The 12,251-nt window shown below is 39.0% G+C and overlaps 1 protein-coding gene across 1 annotated transcript in view; it reads right to left on the reverse strand.

The window, feature by feature from the left end:
- Positions 1 to 12,251, reverse strand: part of GABRB1 (gamma-aminobutyric acid type A receptor subunit beta1) — a 508,700-nt gene that overhangs the window by 129,481 nt on the left and 366,968 nt on the right. Inside the window, exon 5 of the mRNA XM_064285862.1 lies at positions 5,254 to 5,336. Within this exon, the coding sequence (XP_064141932.1) occupies positions 5,254 to 5,336 (83 nt within the window). The remainder of the gene's footprint in view (positions 1 to 5,253; positions 5,337 to 12,251) is intronic.

The following is a 12,251-nucleotide window of genomic DNA, read 5'->3' on the forward strand; positions in this document are numbered from 1 at the left end:
GTCAAGGATTTCATCTTCCTGGGAACCACAATCAACACCCGTGGAAGCAGCAGCCAAGAAATCAAAAGACACATTGCATTGTACAAATCAGCTGCAAAAGACTGCTTCAAACTGTTGAAAAGCAAAAGATGTCACCTTGAGGACTAAGGTGAGCCTGACCCAAGCCATGGTGTTTTCAATTGCCTTATATGCATGCAAAAGCTGGACAACGAATAAGTAAGGGTGAAGAAGAATTGACAACTTTGGTGAAGAATATCGAATATACCATGGACTTCCAAAAGAATGAACAAATCTGTCTTGGGAGAAGTACAACCGGAATGGTCCTTAGAAGCAAGGATGGCGAGACTATGTCTCACATACTTTGGACATGTTATCAGGAGGGATCAGTCCTTGGAGAAGGATATCATGCTTGGTAAAGTAGAGGGTCAGCAGAAAAGAGGAAGACCCTCAATGAGATGGATTGACACAGTGGCTGCAACAATGGGCTCAAGCATGGCAACAATTGTGAGGAGGGAGCAGGACCGGCAGTGTTTTGTTCTATTGTACATAGAGTCGCTATGAGTTGGAGCCAACTTGAGGGCACATAACAACAGCAACAACGATGTGACCTTTCTAAGAACAGTTTTGGTGAAGACAGGAGGTGGGTAGACAGGTTCCAGATCACGGTGGGTTGAGAGGAAGTTGAAACAATAGACAATATATTAAGACCATTCTTTCAAGTGGTTTGGAGAAAAAGAAAATAGGAATATTAGGAAAAAACTTAATGGAGATGTGGGAGTAGAGTGGAAGTGTTTTAAGAGGAAAGGAGATTTCAGCTTGTTTGTAAGCTACAAAAAAGTGCTAGTAGTGGACAAGATTGAGGATCTGAGAGACTAAGGGGGATGTTTGTGTGGTCTTGAGATAACCAATTCCCAAAAGAGGAAGGAGATGGAATCCTGAACACAGGGGCAAGGTCAACCTATGAAAGAGCTAGGAGCACCTCTTCCTCTGAATACAGGGGACTAACTCATAATGGTGATGACATAAGGAAGTTTAGAGGAAGATGGGTGAGAACGCTGAGATATCAGGCCTGAAATGGCTTGTGATACCATCTGCTGAAAGTGGACAGTGAGATTAGGGTGAGCTATTCCTCAATTACTGCTGTAGAAAATAGGTGAAGGGACCAACTCCTCCATGACTGTTACCCCAAGCACTCTCCATTTCTTCATGAAGCTTGTGGATATCAAACCTTCACATGATAGCTTTGTTGATTTCAAATTCAAAATCTTCTTTACACTAAATTCCTTCATTGACTTTTTTCTATATGTCATTAACTCATTTTATAGCACTGCAGGGTTATGAAACTGTTAACCTGTTCCAAGTTCAAGTAACTTTTCAATTTAACAAGCCTTTATGGACTTTCCAATTTTACTTGATTAGATGACATTAGAGAAAAACAAAACATCTTTAATTTGCCTCAGATGACCCAACCAAGGGATGTATTTCCTCAGCTTTAGAATGATGATGGTAGGGCATACAAACTAGTAAATTCTGTAAGGTAGACAAAATTTCCACTTTGTTGGTCATAAAGGTATGATTGGTTCAATCTGACAGCAATGAAATGACTACTTTATCATTCTTATTTCCCAACTGACACTAGAGCTTCTCATTTGTAATCACTTTAGAGCTAAGTTGTAGTCCTGATAAATTGTCAATTCAGGGAAAGCTGTTTCAGCAAATAACACAACATGTTTCTTCATGAAGAGTTAAAAAACTGATGAGTACCTGATATAGCATTAACGCTTAGTGAAGTATCCTTTACATAGAAATAAGCTAGGCTCATTCAAGCTCCATATTATCGGCACATATTGCTTCACTGCTTAAAATTATTATTCTTGAGATTTAAGGTCTGTTTACATTTTTTTTTTTTTACATTGGTTTATCTACTTTTAAGAAGGGATACACTTTAAAATATTAACATAAAACAATCTTGTCATTTGAGGCTTTTTTTTTTAGGGTAATATCAGTGGAATGATGGCCTTCTTCGTTTTCTATATTCACAGGACACCCTCTCTCCACAGCTGCAATAACTTAATCTTTGAACTAAAAGCTAAATTCATCTTCAGATTCTGGGACCAATTCTGACATTTACCAGAGGCAATTTTAGGAAATATAGACCAGTCTTGGGGTGATTCAGCATCCTCAACCTAGCTGGGAGTGTTTCCAACTGCTGCTATAGTTCTAATCATCGATGCTCTGGTCCCTTACTCAGCTGTTGATTGCAGGGTTCCATGATGGAAACGAGATCAACTGGAGTTGAAGCTGTACTCCACTCTCTCCTTGTCCTCGTGGCTCTGGATAAGTTATTTTACTTCTCTGAGCCTCAGATACACCATCTCTCAAATAAGTGTTCAGTAATACTTATTGTTCCAACTCATGGTGACCCTATAGGACAGAGTAGAACCGCCCCATCAGGTTTCCTAGGCTGTATGGGAGGGAGTCCCGGTGGCACAGCAGTTAACTGCTACCCAAAAATCTGCTAACCAATGGGCAGTGGTTCGAACCTACCAGCTGCTCCACTGTAGAGATTTACAGCCTTGGAAACTCTAAGGGGCGGTTCTACTCTGTCATATAGGGTTATTATGAGTTGGCAACTAGTTTGGTTTTAGTTTTTAATACTTGTAGAGATGTTTTATAATGTTTACCTATGTGTCTGGAAGGTAGAAATCACTTAAAAAAAAAGAAAAAAAAATTTTTAAGTGATTTCTACCTTCCAGACACATAGGTAAACATTATAAAACTTACTAAACATTAATTTCATATTTCTTTCCTTTCTCCAAAGTTTCTGCTTTCATTGTCTCTTCATCCTGCAAATTGTTACAAGCCTGAGTGTCTGCTTTGCTCAAGGTAAATGTCTTTAGGGACTGGAGCCCTGCAGTGGGCCACACTGATGATGGTCACCATCTGCCTGCATCCTTACTTATTAGTCGATTTTAAAGTTCCCATTACTATGCCTCATCCATCTGTCCAGACAGCTGGTTGCATCTTATGGGACTATCTTGATGATAATTATTATTTGTCTAGGTTATCACCTATTGCCTGCCCCCATACTTTATGGTTACTGTGGGGCATCTTGCTGGCTGGGCTCCTCTCCCCTATTCCTGCCCCACTCCACGATTATGTTCAATTTTTGCTCCAGTTATCCTTTTTGTTTTTGATCATTATAAGATCATTATATGATAAATGGACCTAAAAGTCATCTACGCTAAATATAAATGAAGAAACTTGCTTACTTACAGAAAACAGTCAATGTATCGTAACAGAAAATCTCACTATGCATTATATATTAAAATATGTATTTGAGGATATAATGGTGCTAATTTCAGCACCTGCAATTTACAGCACAGAATCAATTGAAGTACTTGTCAAAATTCACTGTTCCTTTACCTGAATGATGTAAGTCCTAGGATACTGAAATATCAAGAGGTGGTCATATACTTATGCTGTCCAGCAGATGCCAAGGTTCAAAAATCACAGTCATTGGAAAAGAGATCAGGGACAAAAGGCAACTCATATGCGTGAAAATTCCATGAGTTACCTTCTCTTTCTTCAACAGTTCCAAAAACTAACAGTTCACTTGTTTAACTAAAGTTCTCCCTTGGCTATAGAACATTATTAGCCATTAGTAAATGTTTGGGTTTGTATTTCATTCCTGTGATTCAAACTCACTAGGTTTTGGCATTTAAATTAAAAGTCACCGTCAATATTTTTATATATTAACACCTTTCAATACATACCAAATTCCTTATATAATGAGCTTTAAAATTAGAATATTAAGCAAAGAACAGTAATGAATTTTCTTGTTGTTTACCCCGGGGTCTAGTGACAATAGATCTATGTCCATGTCTATATCTATCACTATGTCTACATAGCATCTTCATCTATTTCTGTGTTTGTATATAGTAGAACTAGAAAATTAATGAACTTGCTTAATAATCAGACACTGGAGGGTCACTTGGAATTTTCCCATACCTTTTTTTTCTTAACCATTTTTCTCGTTGTGATAAATATATAGGTAACGAAACATTCGCCATTTCAAAAATGACCTTTACCTTTTTGTGCTAAGGTCTGGAAAGTACTTTAGATAACCTAAATAAATATATGACAGTTTACCTCATTACATTAAGTGGTAATGCTCTCCCAGGCCCTGGGAAGAGCAAACGGTTAAGCTCTGAACTACTTGCTGAAAGACTGGCAGTTCGAATTAACCCAAGGTTGCCTAGAAGACAGGTCTGGCGATCTGCTTCTGAAAGGCCACAGCCTTGAAAACCCTATGGAACAGTTCTATCCCGCAAACATGGGGTTGCCATGACTCAGAATCGACTCGATGGCAGCTAACAACAATGCTCTGAATTAGCTACCGCACCTCTCTGTACCCCTGAGAGCCAGGAAATGGCTTAGGACTGGTATTCACAATTAAAGAGCTCAAATACCTGCAAGTTGATGGCTTAGAAGCAATAACACAAAGACAGTCAATCACATTAAATCTTAGTGACTAAAATATTTTCATGGTTGAGAGAGTAATCAATGAAATCCAGTCCAAGAGGACTAACCAAAATCAGCCACTAGAACTAAAAACATTGTTTTTGGCCCAAAGCAGAAGCTCCATGAATACCATTGATCATCATGTGTCCCATGAGGAAGGGCACACGCACACAGTACTCCACCATATTGTTTTTCTAAAAGACAATAATTGACAATCTTCCTGGAAGACAGAATATTGAACCAAAAGTCATTTCAAAAAGTCTTTTCATATTGAAATGTTTTTCCTTTCTTATGAACGCAGTGTGAGTATTGGAAGGTCTTGGGAGAAACTCAGCTCTGAGAAGGAGAAAGCATGAGGTCATAGATTGTCGAGCTAAAACAAGTGGACTTTCTCCAACGGTTCAAAAAGATAGCTGCACTGAAATGACCTGTAAGCCACCAACATAGGGGAAAATTTCACTAAACTGTGAACCCCTTGAAAAGTTGGCAGAGTAGTATAGCTAAAACATCCTACCCATTGCCATCGAGTAGATTCTGACTCACAGCAACCTGTAGGATGGGGTAGAACTGCCCCTTAGGTGTCCAAGGAGCACCTGGCGGATTCAAACTGCTGACCTTTTGGTTAGCAGCCAAACCCTTAAGTTAACTTAGTCCAAGGTTGTGTTTAGTTGGGTCAGGCAGTTTAATCCAAACATTCCTCTTTCTTATTCCCCTGTCCAAGTAACTCACAGCTTTCAATCTCCAGGGTGCAGTTTTGTTCATCCAGAGGGTATCTTCGCAGATCCATCATGCACGCAGCCGTGGTGGTGATCCTGTCAGGGCAAGAGAGAAAAGACAGCATCAAGAGGATGGCGGCGTTTCATTTCCAAACTTCCCAGCCTCCAAAATGTTTACCAGTTGGTAGAAATGAGGCATCAAAATTTTAGAATTGAAATTTTTGAAGGCAGGCAGATTGGGTTTGAATCTTACTTTACAGCTCGCTAGCTGAGTGAACTTGGACTAGTTAATTTATCTCCACGAGCTTCAGTTCCCTCATCTATCCAAACACCTGTATACAATTGCTGTAAGGAGTAAAAGAGATAATGTGCGCAAAGTTCTCAGCCAGCATCCCATATAGCACGCACTCCGTGATAATGATAGTCTTCATTACAGCAGTTATTATCCCATGGCCCGTCCCATATTTGCTAGCATTCTAGGAATGTCTCTGCCTGTATCTGTGGGAAGTCCGGCATTAGGAGTAGGAAAACATCTACCTTATGCATCTCAGCCTACCTTCTCTTCCTAGAACATAATAACAAAGAAACAAAACACAACAACAAAACATATTCTCTATGACTTTTGGTGGAAACCCTGGTGGCATAGTGGTTAAGTGCTACAGCTGCTAACCAAGAGGTCAGCAGCTCAAATCCACCAGGTGTCCTTGGAAACTCTATGGGGCAGTTCTACTCTGTCCTATAGGGTTGCTATGAGTCGGAATCAACTCGACGGCAATGGGTTTTATGACTTTTGGTGTCTCACATTCCTCTCCAAGGCCCTCGTCCACCCATACTCAGCAGGGAGCATAGAATAATGAATACTATTTTAGCATAAAAATTTTAGTGTTATCATATTTTAACAACTACACTAAGCTACTTACACCCAAATATTATATGAGGCATACTTAAGCTACAAAAAATTTATTTCAAAATTTTTTATTTGAAACTCAAATTTAACTGGGTATCTTATATTTTATCTGGCAATCCTAGGTAATGTTCTTTGCAACAAAAAACTGCAAAGAATTATGAAAGCCTTGTTATATCAAAAATGCTAAAAACAATTGCCAAATAACCTGTGCTCTGGAGCTGATAAAGCTGTGCTTTTCCTAGTTTAGGATGGAAGGTCGAGGCCCTGTCAATGGCTTCCAGCAAAGAGCATTTAGGCATCATCGGAGCAATTCGGGAGTCCCTGGATGATGCAAATGGTTAAGGCACTCAGCTACCAACACAAAAGTTGGAGGCTCAAGTCCACTCAGAGGTACCTCAAAACAAAGGCCTGGTGATATACTTCTGAAAATCACTCATTGGAAACCCGATGGAGCACAGTTCTACTCTTACACACATGAGATCACCATGAGTTGGAATCTACTTGATGGCAACTGGTTACTTGTTATAGCAACTTCTGTTTCAGGGGGAGACACAGGCATTTTATGTCCTGTGGCAGCAGGGAAATCACAATTTAAAGGAAGGGACAATGTAATTATACTTCATTATATGATAAACGAACCATCCTTCGCTCTCCCTCTCACTCCTTCCCTTCCTCAGACCTGTGTATCTAATCAATATCCTATCTTTTGTGCAACTGACTAGAGATTACATCTGCGAGGTGCACTGGAAGAGACCTGGGTTCTCATTTGGGGTCCCTTTGGTGAGTTTTGGGACCTTAGGAAACTACCCTATTTATTCTCTCTAGGCTTTCATATTTGCGACATGAAAGGATTGGAGTAGATGGCCCCGCAGAGAACTTTGATAGTGCCTGGATTTATTTTAAACTGGTGTTTGTTTAGCAGTGTTATACTTCACTCAGAGTGGTACATTATCTGCTCAACTTTTTTTCCCCTTGTTTTAATGGTTAAATGTGCTCATTACAAAAATAAAAAAAATAAAAATAGAGTGAAAGGAAACGAAAGTTGTTGGAATATCCCAACTATCAGAAGCAATCATTGTTAACACCTTAGTGTATATACTTCCAAATCTCTCTTTCTGTGAATACACACATATACACAAACATGCACCCAACAAGTTTTATTTTTTTTCAAATATGCTACCATACCTACTTCCTACTTTGTAATCTGTTTTGTCATAATACACTTTGTTGTCCAAAAGCAGTTTTACAACATTATTTTTATGGTCCACATAGTGTTTCAAGCATCCTAAATAAAACAAAACAATAAACATTAAAAAAAAATTAAAAAACTTAAAAAAAATTCAACTGTCTATCCTTTGTTTAACAGCTATTCAAGAGTTTTTTTTTTTTTAATGTGAATAAGTAAACATCCTCTGGGAATTACTAGAGTTGGTGTCTCAGTCTTTAGTGCTGCTATAACAGAAATACCACAAGTGGATGGCTTTAACAAAGACAAGTTTATTTTCTCACAGTCTGATAGGCTAGAAGTCCAAATTCAGGGTGCCGGCTCCAGGGGAGGGCTTTCTCTCTCTCTCGGCTCTGGAGGAAGGTCCTTGTCATCAGTCTTGCCTTAGTCTGGGAGCATCTTAGCGCAGGAGCCTCAGGTCCAAAGGACACGTTCTGTGGCTGGCATTGCTTACTTGGTGGTATGAAATCCCCCATGTCTCTCTGCTCACTTCTCTCCTTTTTATCTCAAAAGAGATTGGCTTAAGACACTACCTAATCTTGTACACCTCATCAATATAACTGCCGCTAATCCATTTTATTCATCATAGCGATAGAACTTACAACATATAGGGAAATCAGATCAGAAGATAAAATGGTAGACAATCACACAATATTGCGAATCATGACCTAGCCAAGTTGACAGATATTTTTGGGGGGCACAGTTCAGTCCATGAGAGTTGGCCAGCTATGCGATCTTATGACTTATCAGCACAGCCAATACTTCTCAAACAAGACTGATTTTGCCCCACAAGAGAAATTTAACAATGTCTGGAGACATTTTTGAATGTCAGGCCTGGACTGTAAGTCGCTACTAGCATTTAGTGGGTAGATGCCAGGGATGTTGCTAAACGTTCTACAATGCCCAGAACAGCCTCAGACAATAAAGAATTATCTGGTCCAATACATCAATGACGCTGAGGTTGAGAAACCTTGCTATAATAGCAGTTTTCAAGTATTTTTTCCCTGTACAAATCTTTAATGAAATGAAATCTTATAGTGAACCTCAATATATAAAGTACATATGAAATGAATGAAAGCCATATTTTGTTACTATAGAAGTACTTTGTAAATTCAAATCTTGATGTCTATTTTAATAAGCACATGACTTTGAAAGCAGGGATTATGATGAGAATTACAGTCTTAAATCTCCTCAACACCAATTTGTGTATTAGTTAATATTTATAGTATCAAAACAATCTTAATAAACAGTGAAGTAATTGCTTCTATAGTCTTACATGATCAGGCATGGGCTACCCTCAATTGGGAAAAAAAAAAAATCCTTGTGCTAAGTAACCCCTCTATAATCAATGACACCTTTGCAAATGGTTCCCATTCATTCAGAGGTGACTAGCCTCTAGTAGGTAGTCAATAATGGGTTAAAAATAGCTTTCTTGCTGCTTTGTGCTCTGCATTAAATTAACATGGCAGCACAAATTAATATTACGGTGGTTCTTGAATGTATTAACATATGGCATAGAACACATTGTGGTGTAATGCTTATTATGGTTTAAAATAGCTAAAATATTAAAAAAATAAATTGGAATAAAAAATTTATTAAAAAGCTTTAGGAATACTTAAGATCATCTTTTGAGCATCACTGGTCAGCATATGTCCTTTAATTTATCTCATTTTTAGACCGGTGTCATCTGGTTAGCCACATCACATAAAAATTAAACATGCATTAGAATCTTATACTGTACCACAATCACTGATTCACAGATGGTGAGGCTCTGGAGTTTTTACAAACATACATATACATTTTGGAAAGTACAACTGAATTTATTGTTGCTATTTGGAGCTCTAGTGGTACAGTGGTTAAGTGTTCAGCTCCTAACCAAAAGGTTGGCAGTTCAAATCCACCAGCCTCTCCTTGGAAACTCTATGGGGCTATTCGACTCTGTCCTACAGAGATATTATGAGTTGGAATTGACTCAATGGCAGCAGGTTTGCTTTGGTTTTATTGGTTATTAAGTGTCTCAGCAATCAATAGCTATAAGAATATGATTAATATCACCTTGGGAGCCTATATATCAAAGGTTTAACCATGACCCAACATTTTTTCTATTATGATGGATTGGGATAATTTATTTCTCCTGTCCTAAGCCCCATATGATATTAAAGAGAATTGAGTAATCACAGTTAAGAAAGGGAAGAAACCAGGCCGATCCAGGAACTCTAGCTGTGAGAGTCGGTTGACTTTCTTTGGCGTGCACTGACATTAGTGAAGCAACTTCCTTCTTGGGGTTTCTCTGCTCCAAATTCCAAATTCTTAAGAGAATTTAACTGGTCCAAGGTGCGAATTCTCCTAAAATTATTTAGTAAGGGCCAGGGGAAAGGCCACACAAATGCAAATATGGCTACCAGGGACACACATGGATCTCTTATCTGAAAAAGAAGGATCATTGCGAACCAAGAAGAGACCGTTACGAGCGCGCAGGATTATATTTGCAGACTGTAGAAATTTATGCAATGGAGTGAGGAGCCCTTTGCTACTTTAAGGATTTGACATTTCTAGACTTTAGAATGCTTGTGGCTGAGTGAGTTGAGTGCACTGAACCGTCTGTGAGAAGAATTTGCTCAGCAAGAATTCCCAGGATCATCAACAAAAAGAGAGATGTCCCTGTGCAGGGTTCTGCTCATCTCTTCTGTCTTCTCTGTGAGAAGCAACCATGAACATCTCTAAGAATGATTGCTCCTTGTGTTTTTCATTTGTTCTCCTTGCCAGAAGTAATTGCTCAGCAGTTAGTCACCTCTACAATTAATTAACACATCTACATGGAAATGTCCTCATACTGGGGCTGAAGTGGCCTGATATTCTGAATCTATGGAATCAAAGGCTCAAAAGATAGCAAGGCTAGGTGGGTTGAGGGCTGCAAGGCTGAACTGTTATGTGAATTTTGCTTTTGACTCTTCACACTCAGGATGCTCTTTCCCAGTGTATGAAAATATTATTACTTGGCTGATAGCAAATGAATGTACAATAGGGTAGACCCAGCTAAAGAAGGAAGCACTTAACTGATGATTCTTCTGAAAACAGACTTCCCCGAGGAATGAATTCATGACAGCATAACATTCATATATCTTCTTTCAAAAAAACATTTAGAATGACTTGCATTATAATTCAATTTATTGGCGTTTTCAAGGTTAGGTCAGAATACAATAATAGGTTGTTAATTAGAAAATATGGTCCCCTGATACTTGGAAATGGATAGAAGTCATGTTGCTGTGGTATTCATTTATTAGGATTTATGCTGCATGATCGTTGACCTTAAGAGTCACTAATACCACAAATCATGAATATTTGCTGTCTGAGTGCAGCATGATTTTCATTGCTGACAATACACTATTCAGGCAGTCCCATAGGTAGCTTAAAATTTAGGTACACACACACACACACACACACACAGGTACCTGCACACACATATGCACATGTGGAGGTCCCATCTGCAAATTTGACATCTACGTAAGAATGTGAATTCAAATAAGTGAACAAATTATGAACAGAAGGTAGAGATTTTCCTATAGCTTTCAGTTTTATAGTTAAGAGCTGCCAAGTTTTAAAAAGAATTACCTCATCTAGGTAGAACATAACTGTACAACTTTATATGATCTCTTTCAGTATGAAGAGAATAAGAGAAAGAAGACCCACGGCTGTGGAGTTGATTTTGACTCATAGTAGCCCTATAGTGCAGGGTATAACTGCCCCACAGGGTTTCCAAGGCTGTAATCCTTATGGAAGCAGACTGTCGTATCTCTATCCTGAGAAGTGGCTGGTGTGTTCCAACCACCAACCTCTCAGTTAACAGCTGAGCGTTTAGCTCCTGTGCCACTAATTCTTTATGAGAAAGAAAAAAAGCTGCCATTGAGTTGTTTCTGACTCATCAGGACCCTATAGGACAGAGCAGAACTGCCCTATAGGATTTCCTAAGCTGTAATCTTTACGAAGCAAACTGCCACATCTTTTACCCATGGAATTGCTGGTGGGTTCAAACCACCCACCTTTTGGTTAACAGCCAAGGGGTAAACTGCTTCACATAAAAGCTTGAAATTGCCGAACCCTACTCACATGCATCAGAATCATGAGATTGATGGTGAGTTGCAGTTATAAGATTAGTATCAGCATCACTTAGTGAAGTTTGTTTGAAAAATGGGTTTGTGGCTTGTTAGGCCTCTAGGATGCACCTTTAATCTGTTAGGTATATCACCAAAAGAAACCAGTGAGACAAGACAGATGGATGGGTCAATGCAAGTCATGACTAATGAATACATTAATTTTTTTTCATTAGCTAATATTTATTTAGTGATCACTACAATAGAATGAAAAGAATACATATTATCTTCATAGTTGGGACCAAAATTTATCATAGGCAGGCTTCTAGGTTTAGAAAAATACCTTGGTATTTGAAGGTAAAATTCTGAGGACATGAGGCATGGATGACAAGAAAACAAAAAGGGATAAACTGCTGTGTAGTAATTTTAGAATTAGATGCAGGAAAGTGTGACGGTTAAGATTGTGTGTCAACTTGGCTGGGCCATGATTTTCAGTATTTATATGTGATCACTCCCATGATGGAATCTGCTGTGAGTAGCCAATCAGCTGAAGAGGAATTTCCTTGGGGATGCGACCTGGATTCGAATAAAAGCAGACATTCTGGCTTTTTGCTTGCTCTAGATCCTGTGGCTGCCTCCTGTTTATCTGACCTCCAGTTTTTGGGACTTGAGCTATCAGTTTATCTATAGATCTTGGGATTTGTTCATCTTCACAGCCTGTGAGTGGGAGCCCTGCCCTCCAGCCTGCCGATCTCGGGTTCACCAGCCTCTGCAGCTATGCGAATCCA

This window comes from Loxodonta africana, chromosome 5, assembly GCF_030014295.1.
Source record: "Loxodonta africana isolate mLoxAfr1 chromosome 5, mLoxAfr1.hap2, whole genome shotgun sequence".
NCBI lineage: Eukaryota > Metazoa > Chordata > Mammalia > Proboscidea > Elephantidae > Loxodonta > Loxodonta africana.